We start from the raw sequence: 19703 nt of genomic DNA, 5'->3' as shown, positions 1-19703 counted from the left end.
CTATCAACGGTGCATTTAATTAGACGTCCAGTTCTCCAAAAATGTGCCAAGGAAAAGTAACCACAAAGAATTTAGAGCTGAAATGAATTCCTTCACCCATTGCTCTATTTCTATAGAACTGAGAATAAATCTCATCTGGGTACTTAAAATCTGTGTTATGTCATTGAAGGATGAAAAGATGACAATAGTGATGATAGAAGGACATGGCAATAGGAAACATTTCAACAGAGGGAAATGATGTGACTATGCAATGTTCATTCACCAGAGGACTAAATCTAGGGCTATTTTGGTGACTTGAACAGGGAATATTCTACTTCCTGCAAGTGAAAAATATGGGCATTTCATTTGGCATGCCACCTGCTCTTCAGTCCATCTTCTAGCAAGCCCCTGCTTAGTACTTTGGAGCTCTAAGTAATACTTGGACTACTCAAATGCCAGCCTTGTTGCCATTTCTGTTTATTCGCCAATAACAATTTTATTAATTAAAATTTGTATGTGGATATCTTAAGGAAATTCCTTGTAGTTGTCAAAGCAGACGCCTGATCCTATCTATCTGCCAGTGCCTTCTGAATAGTGGTATCTATTCTTCATGATTTTTGGAACTATTTATGGGTGATTGAAGAATATGGGGTGGATAGAGAAGGATGCTAGTCATTTGGCTGCACACAAGAAACACAGATGAAATTTTTGACTATTTCTGTTCATTTTCTAAAGGTATAGAATTTACACTGGATTGTACTTGTAAACAATTTTAAAGGAAGAAATATCCAGCCTTTTGAATTTGTTACAGTGTTGCAAGACTTTTTTAAAATATTAAGAATTTTTATCATATAGGATGAATTAATACTCTTATAATTTTAGGTTTGTTTCTTCCATAATTAATAACTATCCTTAAAGACTCTGTGTGCGTGTGTGTGTATGTGTGTGTATTCCTTGATTTTCCGGAGCAAACGTTCCCTTTCATTTGTTTTACTCACCTTGTTATCGTTGCTCCCATTATAAGATATATCTAGTGAGTTTGCTGTTGTTACCTAAATCTGTTTGCTGAATTTTAAAAATGGGAACATGTAGTAAATTTGGGGGACCACAAGCTAGTATTTACAAAGTAAACCGAGAACATTGAATATAAACCCTCATTTCATTTAACCTCCAATGAAGGATATATTCAGTATTATTATTTGTATTATTTCTTGAGCTTCCTTGCTTATCTGTAATATGTAACGTGGTGGCACCCCTTTTCATATAATTATCTCCTCACTTCTTTTTTTGGGTTTTTACATGTTCTTGTTTCAATCTCTTCTGCTATTTCTATCTTTTACTGGTTCAACTTTCTTCTCTTATCCTGTGGAGGCGAATACCTAATTCTGGCTCTGTCCTCTTCAGTCACTCTACAAGTATCACTGGGACAATATTGTCCAACTACTATTTTTACCTCCAAACCTGTATTCTTAGCCTTACCCCTAATCTGCACACTACGCTTCTTTTTGCAATTACTTTCTGTACATTTGCATCAGTGTTAATCACAGGCATCTCGACTCATGTGTCCAACCTGACAACATTATTCCTTCCATATACAAGCTCATCTATCTTCCCTGTACCCCTGGACAGTTTCTCCCAAGTTATAAAATCTTGGTGATTCTGAAAATTTTCTTTTTCCCCATCAAGTCCTGCCAGACCTGTATCCACAACATAAGAATAATACTTCCTGAACATCCATGCTGCTCCTGTTTCTTCAATAAGTACTTGGACTTCTAAAGGCATTTCCTATGTTTCTTCCACCAGCCCCTTACCCTTAAAATATTGCCTCCAATCTGCCGCTAGAGTTATCATCTTAAAAGAGTCAAATCAGTGTTGGTATCCAAGAAATATTACAAAGTACTAAGTTCTTGGTATATACAATCAACTTGAGAGAAAGAAAGAGAGGGAGGGAGGGAGAGAGAGAGACTTTATTCTGTCCTCTATAACACCTGAATGATTCTGTACATATTTATGTTAACAGAGCATTGTACTACTTCAAATCCTTATGCAAGCAAAACTCCTCACCGCCTTTTGGCAATGGAACTTGCTTTTCTCTCTGCCTGAAATAGCCTTCAGTATGTTGACATGACTCATTTCTTCACTTCATTCCATTTCCTGAAGAGAGGAGCAGTCTTCTGTGCTCACAATGCCTAAAATAGAGCCCACTGTCACTCTCTACTTACTCTTTTTAATCTTTCTTTATAGCATACATATACATATATATATACACATATACATATACATATACATATATATATATATATACACATATACAGGCATACCTCTGAGACACTGAAGGTTCAGTTCCAGACCACCAAAATAAAGTGAGTCACATGAATTTTTTGGTTTCCTGGTACATGTAAAAGTCATGTTTATACTACACTGTAATCTATTAAGTATGCAATAGTGTATGCCTAAAAACTAATGTACATGCCTTAATTTAAAAATATGTTATTGCAATGTTCAAGCTGAGAGCCAAATCAAGAATGCAACCTATTTACAATAGCCACAAAAAATAAAATATCTAGGAATACATCTAACCAAAGAAGTGAAAGATCTCTACAGGGATAACTGCAAAACACTGCTGAAAGAAACCATAGATAACACAAACAAATGGAAAAACATTCCATGTTAATGGAAAGGAAGAATCAATATCATTAAAATAGACATACTGCTTAAAGCAATCTACAGATTCAATGCTATTCCTATCAAACTACCAATGTCATTTTTCACAGAATTATAAAAAACTATCCCAAAATTCATATGAATCTAAAAAAGAGTCTGAAGAGTAAAAGCAGTCCTAAGTGAAAAGAACAAAGCATGATATTAACCAACTTCAAACTATACTATAAGGCTACAGTTACCCAAACAGAATGGGGCTTTTACAAAAAACAGAAACTCGGACCAGTAGAACAGAATAGAGAACCCAGAAATAAAGCCGCATACCTACAGCCATCTGATCTTTAACAAAGTAAACAAAAAAAAAAAATGGGGAAAGGACTCCCTACTCAATAAATGGTGCTGCGATAGCTGGCTAACCATATGCAGAGGAATGAAACTGGACTCCTACCTTTCACTATATACAAAAATTAACTCATGTTGGATCAAAGATTTAAAAAAATAAAATCTCAGCCGGGTGCGGTGGCTCATGCCTGTAATCCCAGCACTTTGGGAGGCTGAAGCAGGCGGATCATGAGGTCAGGAGATCGAGACCATCCTGGCCAACATGGTGAAACCCCGTCTCTACTAAAAATACAAAAAAATTAGCTGGGCGTGGTAGCGCATCCCTGTAGCTACTTGTGAGGCTGAGGCAGGAGAACCGCTTAAACCAGGGAGTCGGAGGTTGCAGTGAGCCCAGATTGCGCTGCGCCACTGCACTCCAGCCCGACAACAGAGCGAGACTCTGTCCCTAACTAAAATAAAATAAAATAAAATAAAATAAAGTAAAATAAAATCTCAAACTAGAAGAATCCTAGAAGGAAACCTAGGAAATACTATTCTGGACATCAGCCTTCAGAAAGAATTCATGACTAAGTCCTTAAAAGCAAATGTAACAAAACCAAAAATTAACAAGTGGGATCTAATTAAACTAAAGAGCTTCTACACAGCAAAAGAAACTATCAACAGAGTAAACAGACAACCTACAAGATGAGAGAAAATATACACAAACTATCCATCAGACCAAGATCTAATATCCGTAATCTATAGGGAAGTTAACAAGCAAAACACAGATAACCCCATGTAAAAAGTGGGCAAAAGACATGAATAGATAGATACTTCTCAAAAGAAGACAAACAGGTGGCTAACAGATATGAAAAAATGCTCCACGTCACTCATCATCAGAGAAATGCAAATCAAAACCACAATGAGATACCATCTCACACCAGTCAGAATGCCTATTATCAAAAACTCAAAACACAATAGATGTTGGTGAGGCTGCAGAGAAAAGGGAACATTATACGCTGTTGGTGGGAGTGTAAATTAGTTCAGCCACTGTGGAAAGCAGTTTGGAAATTTCTCAACTTAAAATGCACTATCATTCAACCCAGCAATCCCATTACTGAGTATATACCCAAAAGAAAATAAATCATTCTACCAAAAAGACACATGCACTTGTATGTTCATTGCAGCACTATTCACAATAGAAAAGCCAAGGAATCAACCTAGATGACCATCAATGGTGGACTGGATGAAGAAAATGTGGTACACATACAATATGAAATATTACACAACCATAAAAAAGAATGAAATTATGTCCTTTGTAGCAACATGCATGCAACTGGAGGCCATTATCGTAAGTGAATTAGTAGGAACAGAAAACCAAATACCACTTTGTTCTCACTTATAAGTGGGCCTAAATATTGGGCACTCATGGACATAAAGATGGCAACAGTACATGCTGGAAACTAGTAGGGGAAGAGATGAGGAAGGGGCAAGAGTTGAAAAACTAACTATTAGATACAGCGTGCACTATCTCAGTGACAGGATCCGTCATACTCCAAACCTCAGTATCACCCAATAAATATATAAATGTAACAAACCTGCACATGCACCCCTTAAATCTAAAATAATAGTTGAAATTATTTAAAAAATACTTTGTTGCTAAAGCTTGCTAACAATCGTCTGAGCCTTCAATGAGTCTTAATCTTTTTGCTGATGGAGGGTCTTGCTTTGATGGAGACAGCTGCTGACTGATCAGAGTAGTAACTGCTGAAGGCTGGAGTAACTATGCCAATTTCTTAGAATAAAACAACCATGAAGTTTGCTACATTGATTGATTTTTTTCACAAAAGATTTCTGTGTAGCATGTGATGCTATTTGATAACATTTTACCCACAGTAGATCTTTCAAAAATGAGGTCAAGCCTCTCATACCCTGCTGCTGCTTTACCAAATAAGTTTACAGAATATTCTAAACCCTTTGTTGTCATTTCAACATTGTCTGCAGCATCTTCACCAGGAGTAGATTCTGTCTCATGGAAACACTTTGTTTTGCTCATCTATAAGTAGCAACTCTTCATCCATTGAGGTTTCATTATGAGATTACGGCCATTCGGTTACACCTTCAGGCTCCACTTCTTATTCTAGTTCTCTTGCAATTTTCTCCATATCCAGTGACTCCCCCTACTAAAGTCTTGGACCCTCATAGTCATTCATGAGGGTCGGAATAAACTTCTTCCAAACTCCTTGTAATGTTGATATTTACCTCTTTCCATGAATCACAAATTTTCTTAATGGCATCTGGAATGGTGAGTCCTTTCCAGAAGATTTTCAGTTTATGCAGATCCATCAGAGGAATCACTACCTAGGGCAACTATAGCCTTACAAAATATACTTTTTAGAAAATAAGACTTGAGAGCTGAAATGACTTCTTTATCCAAGGACTGCAGAATGGATGTTGTGTTAGCAGGCATAAAAACAAAATTAATCTCTTGGTAAATCTTCATCAGACCTCTTGGCTGACCAGGTGCATTATCAACAAGCAGTAATATATTGAAAGAGATTTTTTCTTCTGTGCAGTAGGTATGGCCAATGGGCCTAAAGTATTCAGTAAACCATGCTGTAAAGAGATGTGCTGTCATCCAGGCTTTGTTGTTCCTTTTATAGAGCATAGGCAGAGTCTATTAGCGTAATCTTAAGGGCCCTAGGATTTTTGGAATGGTAAATGAGCATTGGCTTCAATTGAAAGTCATCAATTGCATTGGCCCCTCACAAGAGAGTCAGCCTGTCCTTTGAACTTTCGAAGCCAGGCATTGACTTCTCTCTAGCTATGAAAGTCCTAGATGACATCTTTTTCCAATAGAAGACTGCTTCATCTATACTGAAAATCTGCTGTTTAGTGTAGCTACCTTCATCATCTTAGATATTAGCTTGATCTTCTGGATAGTTTGCTGCAGCTTCTCCATCAGCACTTCTTGCTCCACCTTGCACTTTTATGTTACGGAGAGGGCTTCGTCCTAGAGCCTCATGAGCAAACCTCTGCTGGCTTCCAACTTTTCTTCTACAATTTCGTCACCTCTCTCAGCATTCATACAACTGAACAGAATTGAGCCTTGCTCTAGATTAGGCTTGGCTTAAGAGAATGTGGTGGCTGTTTTGATCTTCTGTCCAGACCACTAAGACATTCTGCATATTAGCAATAAGGCTGTTCTGCTTTGTTATCATTTGCATGTTCACTAGACTAGCACTTTTAATTTTCTTCAAGAATTTTTCCTTTGCATTCACAACTTAGCTAATGGGCACAAGAGGCCTAGCTTCCAGCCTGTCTTGGCTTTCGACATGCCTTCCTCACCAAGCTTCATCATTTCTAGCTAGCTTTTGATTTAAAGTGAGAGACGTGCAACTCTTGTTTTCACTTGAACATTTAGAGGCCATAGTACGGTTATTAACTGGCATAATTTCAATATTGTTGTGTCTCAGAATAGGGAGGCCTAAGGAGAGGAAGAGAAGTAGGGGGATGACTGGTCAGTGGAGAGTTCAGAATACATACATTAATGGATTAAGTTTGCCATCCTATATGGGCACTCTTTGTGGCACCCCAAAACTATTAAAATAGTAACATCAAAGATTACTGATTACCCATCACCATTACAGTTATAAAAGTATTGAAAAAGCTGGAAATATTGTGAGAATTATCAAAATGTGACACAGAGACATGAAGTAAGCACATGGTGTTGGAAATGTTGCTGATAGACTTACTTGATGCAGGGTTGCTACAAATCTTCAGTTTGTAAAAAAAAAAAGCAGTATCTGCAGAGCCAATAAAGCAAAACTCAGTAAAATGAGGTACACCTGTACATATACATATATGTGTCTATATATCCACTCACACATATGTGTATGTGTACTATATGTGCATATTATACATATATGTTGAGACGTGTATTTATCATATCTGATACACATATATGTATATACATGTATATCATATACATATATTCATATTATAAATTGAAAATTTTCTGGTGCTGTATCCCAATCTCTAGCTTATGGTGGGCCCTCCAAATCATTTGATAAATATATTGAATAGATGATGCAGCAGGTATCTTTTGAATATGCACTCTATTTGTCGAAATATAAATCTTTTTTAAAGGTTGGAATAATATAAGAAGTTTGGTGTTCAGTGCAAAAGGTTTTAACGTGTAAATACTATGAAAAACAAAAGTTAGATCAAATGTATCAAATACAAATGATCCATATTGGGGGACAGAGGGACACGTTAAATTTAAGGGAATCTGAGGAGAATATTGACTTCCTGTGCTCGATGAGTGAAAAAGAAAAGTGAAATGGGAGTGTTTGAAAGGAAAGATGAGCTTTTCCACGCTAGGACATCACAGGTTTTAATACTCATAGAAGTTTTTAGTTTGTTATAGGAAATATGATCCTCTAGCCTTTCCAAGTTTACTCTTCTGCTGGAATTACAAATCAAAACTAATAAATGTTTACTATGCTTCAGCCCTCTCTCACCACTCCTATTCAACATAGTGCTGGAAGTTCTGGCCAGAGCAATCAGGCAGGAGAAGGAAATAAAGGGTATTCAATTAGGAAAAGAGGAAGTCAAATTGTCCCTGTTTGCAGATGACATGATTGTATATCTAGAAAACCCCATCGTCTCAGCCCAAAATCTCCTTAAGCTGATTAGCAACTTCAGCAAAGTCTCAGGATACAAAATCAATGTACAGAAATCACAAGCATTCTTGTACACCAATCACAGACAGAGAGCCAAATCATGAGTGAACTCCCATTCACAATTGAATGAAAGAGAATAAAATACCTAGGAATCCAACTTACAAGGGAGGTGAAGGACCTCTTCAAGGAGAACTACAAACCACTGCTCAATGAAATAAAAGAGGATACAAACAAATGGAAGAACATTCCATGCTCATGGGTTGGAAGAATCAATATCGTGAAAATGACCATACTGCCCAAGGTAATTTATAGATTCAATGCCATCCCCATCAAGCTACCAATGACTTTCTTCACAGAATTGGAAAAAACTACTTTCAAGTTCATATGGAACCAAAAAAGAGCCCGCATCGCCAAGTCAATCCTAAGCCAAAAGAACAAAGCTGGAAGCATCATGCTACCTGACTTCAAACTACACTACAAGGCTACAGTAACCAAAAGAGCATGGTACTGGTACCACAACAGAGACATAGATCAATGGAACAGAACAGAGTCCTCAGAAATGATGCCGCATATCTACAACTATCTGATCTTTGACAAACCTGACAAAAACAAGAAATGGGGAAAGGATTCCCTATTTAATAAATGGTGCTGGGAAAACTGGCTAGCCATATGTAGAAAGCTGAAACTGGATCCCTTCCTTACACCTTACACAAAAATTAATTCGAGATGGATTAAAGACTTACATGTTAGACCTAAAACCATTAAAATCCTACAAGAAAACCTAGGCAATACCATTCAGGACATAGGCGTGGGCAAGGACTTCATGTCTAAAACACCAAAAGCAATGGCAACAAAAGCCAAAATTGACAAATGGGATCTAATTAAACTAAAGAGCTTCTGCACAGCAAAAGAAACTACCATTAGAGTGAACAGGCAACCTACAGAATGGGAGAAAATTTTTGCAACCTACTCATCTGACAAAGGGCTAATATCCAGAATCTACAATGAACTCAAACAAATTTACAAGAAAACAACAAACAACCCCATCAAAAAGTGGGTGAAGGACATGAACAGACACTTCTCAAAAGAAGACATCTATGCAGCCAAAAAACACATGAAAAAATGCTCATCATCACAGGCCATCAGAGAAATGCAAATCAAAACCACAGTGAGATACCATCTCACACCAGTTAGAATGGCCATCATTAAAAAGTCAGGAAACAACAGGTGCTGGAGAGGATGTGGAGAAATAGGAACACTTTTACACTGTTGGTGGGACTGTAAACTAGTTCAACCATTGTGGAAGTCAGTGTGGCGATTCCTCAGGGATCTAGAACTAGAAATACCATTTGACCCAGCCATCCCGTTACTGGGTATATACCCAAAGGACTATAAATCATGCTGCTATAAAGACACATGCACACGTATGTTTATTGCGGCACTATTCACAATAGCAAACAGTTGGAACCAACCCAAATGTCCAACAACGATAGACTGGATTAAGCAAATGTGGCACCTATACACCATGGAATACTATGCAGCCATAAAAAATGATGAGTTCATGTCCTTTGTAGGGACATGGATGAAACTGGAAAACATCATTCTCAGTAAACTATCGCAAGGACAAAAAACCAAACACCGCATGTTCTCACTCATAGGTGGGAATTGAACAATGAGAACTCATGGACACAGGAAGGGGAACATCACACTCAGGGGACTGTTGTGGGATGGGGGGAGGGGGGAGGGACAGCATTAGGAGATATACCTAATGCTAAATGACGAGTTAATGGGTGAAGCAAAACAACATGGTACATGGATACATATGTAACAAACCTGCACATTGTGCACATGTACCCTAAAACTTAAAGTATAATAATAAAAAAATAAAATAAAAATAAAAATGTTGTGGGCTGGGAAAAAAAAAATAAAGTGCCTGATTAGAGGTCCCACATTCAGATGCTGGTTATATAAAATATTCATGCTAAATCATATAAATGCTAAAACATTTGTTTTGTGATTTTCTCTTGGTTTGCTAGATGGAAATCAAATTATACAAATTCAGCTAAGAAGAAAAATATGTAATAAATGGAATTTTAGTTTAAAGGAAGTCAATGAAAGGATTAATTAAGTATAAAATAATCCCATTTTAATTTATCATAGAAATGAGTTTTCTGAGATGTTGTAATCAATAACGTGAAGATGTAAAATTTCGCAAAAAAATCATTACAGGAAATCCAAAAGCAGAAGAGTAGACTCTGTATTTAACTCTAGCAGATTATTTAGAAAGAAAATAATCTATGCCATGAACGTTTTGACTGTCTGCATGAACAAATGTCTCTAGTAATACACACTCTTAACTCAATTCCCATAGGCTCAAAGTTGCAACAGTATTTATTTGCCCGTTCAACAATTTTTTGTTTAGCACTTACTGTGTGTTAGGCACTTCCAGGGATATGAGTGAACAAGGTAGTTATGGGTCTTACTCTCGTAGAGGATAATTCTTTAGGAATGGTCAAAACTATGCATATACACATAGTTTGACTAATTGTGATGTGTTTTGAAGGAGGAAGCAAAGGAGTTGGAACAGTTTAAATAAGACTGTGGGTTGGCAGTGGGAACAATGGTCTTTGCTATCATTTTTCAAAAATTCCAATGAATGGGAATGACTACTGTTGCATTAAGTTGCGTGTCTCCCTCTGACCCATAGTGATTCTCTGTTATCAGGGAGGTAGGCCATGTTTTTCAGCATATGTGATAATATCGAACAGATTCAGCTGGTGAAAGTAAAATTTCTTAATGCTTAGAAATAACATAATTTGATCAAATCATTTAGATATGTTATTAGGTTGTTGTAAGATATGAAGACGTAGCTGTTACTACTGTCAATAGCATAAACTTTGGATTCAGACCTAGCTGTGTTTGAATATTAACTCTCCTATATCCCACGAGGTTGTGGGCAAGCTATTCACATCATTGTCACTACCATCACTACTATCCCACCCACCCTTGCTTCATCTTCTTATCTGTAAAGTGACAATCTGTTTGAATCAGGGCTGGGGAAGGCAAGTAGTAGTCATTATACAAATGATAACTATGCTATCATCAATAATATAGTTTACAGCTATGATGAAGCTAATCAGAAAACATTGTCTATTACCAGTAATTAGCAATATCAATAAATATCACAAGAAAAGTCCCAGCTGTCAGTGAATAAATAGAAAATAGTGCTTTGTCTTAGAGAAACACATACAAAATGAATGGTGGTGACAGTGCTTTAAGTTAACTCATCAGTTTATATGTGTAATGCATATATAATTTCAAATGTATAATTTAGACATTGTACATGGATTTGGCTTGGTAATTTATGGTATACATAAGTGATAAATGTATAGGTTGAAAATTCAGTTACTTTTTTTCCTTTTCTTAAATCATTTTTGCCTTGCTGAAGATATGCTCTTTTCTCTACTTCCTTAGAATAATATATTTTATTTTCTCTTAAAGTATTTTGAGACCATATCACCATTTACTGCACCAAAAAGTTTTTTTGCAAATGCGGTATTCAAGGGTGCATTTATAGTGGCTGGGGACCTATTTGGAATTCAGTAAGTAAAACTAGATTGTCCTTATTCCTGATCTGAGATCAGAGCTATTTCTACCTCTAGCAAAGACATACAGTCATTCTGGGTGCTGCATTTTCAGGGAACAATGTGTTTTCTTGGCAAGGGGCAGTAAGACCATCAATTAATAGTTCTACCTGTAAAGTAGCTAAACTCCTTTTATAAAGGAAGTGAAATTTGCATACATAACCATTAATACATGAGGTTAGTTATGTACAATTTTGACCAAAGTGCCCGTTTGCCACTGGTGTTTATTATAGTAAGAACTGGAAAAAAGTAGTCTACCTCAAGAGCATGTGCTGAGCACCTGTAAGTTGCAAGACACCGTACTGGGCAGTGTGAGATTATAGTAATTTGGGATTTCCTGCTAATGAACTGAGAGGGAACAGGTACAAACACAGTATACAAAGGAAACAGTGGCATGAAGACACTTAAACACAGCGGTGTGGGAGGCTCCGGGGTAGGGGAGGGAGGAAGAGAGATACAGGTTAATCAGGAGCTGCTCTCTGGGGAAGATTGCCCAGGCCCTGACTGACGCCTGACATTGATTAATTGATATTCTATCCCAGTGTTTAACAAGTGTTCCATCCAAAAAGTCTTCTGTAAGATTTAACTTCACTTCCTTCAGCTTCAATTTCTGCACATTTCTTTTGTCGTCTCATCAAGAGAGCTAGGCAGCAGACAGTAACAAAATGCTTATATTCATATACCTAAAGGATTTTTTTTTGTCGTGCTTCAGCCTTCTCCAGACTGAAGAAAAGCAAATAATAAAAAAATTAATCGTTCTTCAAAAGGCCTATTTGACTCATTAATAAATAATAAGCTTTGATACTATGCTTTCAGTGTTTACCCTTTGGAAAGAAAATAATTTTGACAGTGATATAGAAATAACTATTTGATATTTATTTCAAAACAGAATTTATATCCAATACTCTACACAGAACTTTGTAAAATAATAAGTGTATAAAGTAAAATTAACATTAGGGTTATTGAGATTATTGTAGCTAAAACTAGTGTTTATTCATATAAATTATGTTAATAAATTGTACTGTCATTATTGCATTTTACTTTTTTGAAAAGTAGTTAATGCCTGTGTTTCTATATGAGTATTATATAATTCAAGAAGATATTGGATGAATTTTTTTAACTTTAGTGTGTTTCACATCTCTGTTTCTTTTCTCTGCACCAAAAGCTACATTTTTGTGCCCTTATGTACCAGGCAGAAATTGATCTGCAATACATGTGGAGTCTCCAAGGGTATATTTAAATTTAGTAATTTTATTGCTAACTGTGAAGTTAATCTGCACTATATGGGTTCTTTTCCCCAGGAAACTGAAATAGCAGTTCAAGCTAAACAACCGGATGTGGAAGAGATTTTGTCTAAAGGGCAACGTTTGTACAAGGAAAAACCAGCCACTCAGCCAGTGAAGGTAATGAAGCAACCTCTAGCAATATCCATTACTTCATAATGGGTTATGCTTCCCCTGTTGTACATTTGCCATTGACGTGGACTATTTATAATCAATGAAATAACTTGTAAGGAAATACTGGCCATACTGTAATAACAGAGGCAAAGCTATCTTTTTGATCAGCATATCCTATTTATATATTGTGATCTTAAGGCTATTAACGAGTCATTGCATTAAAGGACTCATTTCTGTCCTGGTGTGCTGCCATCAATACAAAAGTAGTCCCACCTTCAAGGTAGATTAAATTCTTTGGGGCTTTATTGCTTTACTTGCCAGCCTTGATGCTTTTCATATTGTTTGGTTTAATTCAAATCAAGCTACTGCATCATAGTGTCTGTCTCCAACAGCTGTAAAGAATCACAATATGGTCCGTGACCTTTCTTTGTTGCTCTTTCTTATAAAAGAGTAAAATCGGCATTGAGGCTTCAGTATTTTATTGGGTCAAGAATTTTTAGTGAAATGTCATGTAATTGCTTATTTCTTTGGCAAAAAGCTGGCCTGGGATAAACCTTTCTACTTTTTTTTTCTTCTCCATATCCATGTTGAAGTCTAGGTCACATTTATTCACAGGCTATTACATAAGGAGGGAGATGGAAAGCCAGGTTAGTTTTCAAAAAATAGCTAATCAATGGCTTCCATTGGCAAATGAGAGTCCAGTACTAAATACACGCTAGTAATCATGGCTGTTTATTGATCACTCTTGGTTTCTCAGTTAATGTTGCAGGCTTGGATACAATGAACCTCGTCTTCATGTTTAAAACTGCTTGAAAACAGTTCAGGTCAATAACCTCATTATACAGAACCAGTTTGTCCTTGCAAACGACAACATTACCGTGAGTTAGATTCTGTCTCTAAGGTCGCTGCTTAGTTTCCCTTGCGCTTGGCCCAAGCTTCATTTCTAGAAGATTGTTTGTTTTCCTTATAGCTTACAAGAGACTTTTCCTTAGGTAAAATTGAAGTTTGCATCTTAGCTTAATGTCCAAACACCAGACACTGAAAATCACAGGTTTCTCTGTAGATACCAACATACATTTATTCAGGAATATATTGCAACCACTGCAAAAATCTAGAAAAGTAATTTCTATCCAGTTCAAGCCCAGTGTAATCATTTTTCATAAGCTAACAATGTGCTCAGTATTTAGTTCGAAGAGCTAGGCAAAGTCCTGAAAGCAGCAAATTTCAGAGTTTCTGTTGATGTTCTGAAGAAAGCCAGCCCTCAGAGCAGTTAACAGGGTGACTTTCATTGTAGCAAGCCATGCAATGCACAAATGGACAATTGCATACGTTTCTATCTACTCTTTGTTGATCCTCAAAGACTTTATGCCTTATGGTGTATGACTATGAATTAAGGTTTGTCACTAATTGTTAGAGATCACAAAGGTACATGTAATTTGGCTTTTACTTTTGTGCCTTTGTAAAAGAGAGAGAGAGAGAGATCTTAATTCAAAGCCACTGAGAAAATTTTTGCTTTCATTATGTATAAAACAATCCAAATACTTGATGCTAACTTATCGCACCTCCACCCACACATTCAACTACTGGGCCACTTGGAGATCAGAACTGGGATCTGCCATGCCTGAGCATATCTGCTTCCTGCTGATGCGTTAGTGATGTAAAAGGTGAATTGCTTTTCTGGAATAAAAAGAAAGAACCAGGAGCTGTTGCTTTCCTTCTCTTTCACAACCCTTGAAACCATTTTTGTAGCAGACAGCACTGGTCTTTTCCTTCCTTTTTTTTTTTTTTCTCCTTCCCCGTTTCCCCATTTTCTCTCAATTTGACACATTGGGAGAAGCTGAACTTAAGGGAAAATTTATTCCTGTTTTCCCATTTCTTCCTTGGATTTGGAGAAAAATCAACATATCAAGTTGGCTGGGCACCGTGGCTCGTGCCTATAATCCCAGCACTTTGCGAGGCCGAGGCAGGCGGATCACCTGAGGTCAGGAGTTCGAGACCTGCCTGGCCAACATGGTGAAACCCTGTGTCTACTAAAAATACGAAAATGAGCCAGCTGTGGTGGCAGGCGCCTGTAATCCCAGCTACTTGGAAGGCTGAGGCAGGAGAATCACTTGAACCCGAGAGGCAGAAGTTGCAGTGAGCCGAGATCGCGCCATTGCACTCCAGCCTGGGCGACACGAGCGAAACTCCGTCTCAAAATATCTATATCTATATCTATATCTATATCTATATCTATATCTATATCTATCTATATCTATATCTATCAAGTTGATAGGGGCAAAAATGCAAGACCGATTTGAGAATTATGGGGTTTAAAAAAATAGTTGACTCATGCACAACTTTTGCTACGGACCATGACCTTGGAAACATCTGAAGATTAGCTGGGGTTTGCTGTAGCCTGAAACACCTAGAGGCTCAAAAAATGACCTCACGGTTTTGAACATGACACCCAGCAATACAAGGCAGAAAGCTGTGAGGGCTGTTTAAATCTCTGCATGGATCAAAAATTTATTTTTAAAGGTTAGAGATGATTTTTCTGAAGGACCCTCCATTGCTCTGATAGAACGTGAACAAAGCCTTTTTCAACTTTGAGTCCATATATAAAAATTTAAAATTTGTCCTATTTATAATGCCTCTTCTTCACTCTGGGTCTTGTTACCTCTTAATAGAAGAAGAAATGAGTCTGAGTAGCCTGCAGCATATTTTCATGACAGAACTGTGTTTCTGTTTTTGTTTTTTGGGAGAGGTGCATTTGGAAACTGTAAGAATTATGAAGAAAATGATATTCTTTAAAAAGAAAATGAAAATCTCTCATGATGTATATTCAAGATCTAGTATTTAAATGGATAATTAGTATGTCCACTGCTTACAGACATTCTAATTAAAGACACATCAGGGAACGATTCTGTTTCTTAGGAAATTGACTTGTCTATTGGCACCTCCGCATTCTGCATCAGACAGCCTGTCTGTCCAGCTCCTACGCTCACCTCCCAAGCTGAGTTCTGATTGGAAGCTGGGTTCATCCCTGCTCAGTTTCTTTCCTTCACTTCATCAACTTCTTTAAGATTTCTTTTGTTTTCAAAGACGGTATATTTCTGGTTTCTTTTTTAAAATATCTGACCAACTTCTTTATTTTCTTTGAGGACTTCCTGTAAAAGGTCAAATACGTATTATGAAATACTACTACTAATAACATATAGGTAGTACTAATCTCTGCTGCAAAATAACTGGAAAAATCTTAGGATCGTATGATCAAATACCTCTCCATCTTTGTTTAGCACTTCATCTCTCTCTCTCTCTCTCTCTCTCTCCCCCTCTCTCTCTCCCTCTCTCTCCACTCTCCCCTCTCTCCCTCTCTCCCTCTCACTCTTTCTCCCCCCATCTACACACATACTTTATTTGTATGTTATTTCTTCATCTTAAGTACAGAAATTATTGAAGACTGACTATATGAGTTATATAAATTGTTTAAAATTTTGCTAAAGTTATAGTTTTGGTACATTACATTAATGCCATAGATGAAATAGTTTTTAATGTGTTCCATTTTTCCACACAGTAATAACTAGGTCCTCAATGGCACCCCATTTAGCAGTTTAAAAGCAGCAAAAACAACTGCTGTCAGTAACAACAATATAAACTACAAAAGAAATAAGCCATTTTTTATTTGATTTTTATTATAAAATTGTATTTTTAACTGTCTTGAACTTAAGCATTTAGGTGCCATTTTCTTGTATTCATGCTCATTTTTAACTTAAGTTGGAAAACTACACTTTCAGTTAACTTTTAAAAATGTGTTTATGTACTTTCAATGCTTACATCACCTGCCATGTATTAGAACTGAGAGCATTAATGGAATTTTAAATGTCTTGGTTACTTTCTAAAGTGATAAAATGAAGCCAGCTGGTTTGCTTTGCTAACTTGTTATATTATCAAAAAATGGTACTTACATAAACCTAATAATATATTTTACTTACTGCTCTTGAATTATTTTTCAATGTAACAGAAAAAGGTGTGAGGAATTTTCTGTATTTCGCCAAAGGGTTCCATCCCAACCTTTAACACAAAATAATTGCTGTAGACAAATGGTCAAGAGGGCAATTATAATCTTCCAGGCATCATTTCCTCAGATATGAGCTGCAAAATGACAGCATCATTAGTCATTTTCAATTACAGTCAGTCACAACCAGGGATGTTTCATTTTCCCAGCTGTTTTGTTGTTAATTAACTAGATTAAGCTGTTTTTTTTTTTTTTCTCCCAATGAGTTTGTTCTACTGCCAACATCAACATCTTAACATTTTTAAAAACTTCCTTAGGGTTTATTTTTTGCCTAACAATCTTTAATATATTACTCACAACAGATGTGCATCTCAAGATTTATTCACATTATAGCAGGTCGAATGGTATTTTGTTGGTCAAAATGTTGCCAAAATAAATATAATTACAATTAAAACAATACTTGGATTTCATAAATCATCTGCCATGCATACAATCTCATTTACCTGGTGTAACTTCACTTGTAGCAACAGAAATCAATAGAGAGATAACAGACAAAAATTATCCCCTCAAATGAACAAGTCTATTTTGACTGACTCATTTATTGAGCACAATTTCCATGCCAATAACACCAGAATAAGTTGGGAGAGGACTTCTAGAAAGAAGATAACAATGTTGGAGGTATTTAATAATTCATAAGTAAATGCATAGCAACATTTTGTTTTTTTAAATTACATGTTTGCGACTGGGCGGGGTGGCTCACGCCTGTAATCCCAGCACTTTGGGAGGCCAAGGTGGGCGGATCATGAAGTCAGGAGATCGAGACCATCCTGGCTAACATGGTGAAACCCCATCTCTACTAAAAATACAAAAACAAAATTAGCCAGGCTTGGTGGCAGGCATCTGTAGTCCCAGCTACTCGGGAGGCTGAGGAGGGAGAATGGCATGAACCCAGGAGGCAGAGCTTGCAGTGAGCTGAGATCGCGCCACTGCACCCCAGCCTGGGTGACAGAGTGAGACTCCATCTCATAAATAAATAAATAAATAAATAAATACAAGTTTGCTTTACAACTGAAAACAAAGTCTTGGAGTGTAAGAGGTTGAATAAATGCTAATCCCAATGCATAAACTTGAGGAGAGCTTCACTTTCCCAATGAGAAGAGAAAAAATTTGTAATAGATTTTTGGGCAACTTGTAAACATAAACATTTAGAAGTATGGATGAGATTGTCAAATGTCTAATTCTATTCAATTTCTTAATTGAGTAGCATTTCCATATTTGCAGTCTTACATTTTATAAAATAGCACACTCATTTAGAAATACCTGGCACATTTATATTTTATGAAACATTTTCATTCAAACCCTTCGTATGTGTATTCTAGAATTGTAGAGCTCATCGGCTTGCTGAGTTATTTGTAATATGGCATTGTGTGAATCCCCACATAATACTCTCAAAGCCCTCTGGGCCAAGATTACTAGCAACATACCTGTAATCAAAAAATTAAGAATATTTACCTTATTGCAGCAAGAGCGTAAAACACTTCAGACAGAGTGTGGGCATCTCAGTAAGAGGGCATTGGAAAAAAGCTTCTTACAGAGTTCAGCTGGCTGCATGATTCTGAGGAGGAATTGAGAAGGTAGAAGTCATTTCTGGATTAGATGCTTTCAAGAAACAGAGTCAATGTAGTGATTAGGTATCTCAGTGTTTATCTAGAAGATGAGATTAAAGTAGGGCTAGACACGTCGTTGGTAAAGGAGCAGCAATGCCTCATATTAGTCATTTCTGTGATAGCAGAAAGGCCTTGTCTCTGTCTTGTTTCAAACAGGGCCATGGGGTGGCCTTGTGTCTGCCTAGTTTATTTCTATGAGTGTTTTTTAACATCCAGCTGGGACCATCATGGCCTAGCTAGCTGCCAGCTGCCAGCTACCAGCAGAGCTATTTTTCACGTTCTCAATGCTATAGCTGAAATTTTTATCCCAAACTTCAATACCCATTCACAAAATATTAGGAAAATTGTTTTTTTTCATTTTTCTTAGATACGATTTTGGTTGTTTGTTTGTTTCTGAGACGGAGTTTCGCTCTTGTTGCCCAGGCTGGAGTGCAGTGGTGCGATCTCAGCTCACCGCAACCTACACCTCCTGGGTTCAAGCGATTCTCCTGCCTCAGCCTTCCAAGTAGCTGGGATTACGGGCATGCGCCACCATGCCCAGCTAATTTTGTATTTTTAGTAGAGATGGGGTTTCTCCACGTTGGTCAAGCTGGTCTCAAACTCCCGACCTCAGGTAATCAGGCCGCCTCGGCCTCCCAAATTCCTGGGATTACAGGCGTGAGCCACCGCACCCAGCCAGATGTGATTTTTTAAAAATTCCCAATAGACTAACATATTCTTTCTGCTTTTTAAGTTGTTTGGCTTTTTAACAAATTCTTTAAAAGACTTGTTTACAATGATCTCTGCCACGAGTGATTGTGAAGCTATACATTAGGAATGATTGCTAAAGATTTATCAACTTTCTTTGCCTCCCTTTTTAATTAAGCAAATTTTGTCAGAATACTTATGTAAGCATCACATCTCTTGAGTTATTTCAGGCTAATATACAACATTGTGGTTCAGAATAAAATGATTGAGACATAAGAGATAGTATAAAGTCTTGAATATGAGCCAACTTTCTTTTCTGAGAGAATATTTGAGTGAAAAGTCTCATATACTCAGTAGCTCATGCTGAAATTAGGGAAGCATTTTAGAGATTTGAATTTCACCTCTTGTCCTCAGTTGTACTAATTACACTTAAAAAGAGAGACAAAGAGACATAGATGTTTCAGTTACAATATTCGAATGTATGCCTGTATATATACAGCCGTGGGTAGAGTCCTTTATTTATTCAGTAGATACTAATTGCATGCCAACCATTGACACAAGATATATTTTTAAATTTTGAAAATCTCAAACTCAGAGTTTAAAACTATATTCTAGTTTACTTTTTTAAACAAATGATATTTTTATGATTGTATTAAACGAATATA

The 19703-nt window shown here is 36.8% G+C and overlaps 1 protein-coding gene across 4 annotated transcripts in view; it reads left to right on the top strand.

Annotated features, from left to right (window-relative positions):
- DMD (dystrophin) overlaps positions 1-19703 on the top strand; it is a 2284432-nt gene that overhangs the window by 1534895 nt on the left and 729834 nt on the right. For all 4 annotated transcript variants that reach the window (XM_063634262.1, XM_063634265.1, XM_063634264.1 and 1 more), the window contains exon 49: positions 12592-12693. In XM_063634262.1, the coding sequence (XP_063490332.1) occupies positions 12592-12693 (102 nt within the window). The remainder of the gene's footprint in view (positions 1-12591; positions 12694-19703) is intronic.

This window comes from Symphalangus syndactylus, chromosome X, assembly GCF_028878055.3.
Source record: "Symphalangus syndactylus isolate Jambi chromosome X, NHGRI_mSymSyn1-v2.1_pri, whole genome shotgun sequence".
Classification (NCBI taxonomy): Eukaryota; Metazoa; Chordata; class Mammalia; order Primates; family Hylobatidae; genus Symphalangus; species Symphalangus syndactylus.
Note: the sequence above shows the minus strand (reverse complement) of the source record. Positions and strands in the feature narration are given on the sequence as shown.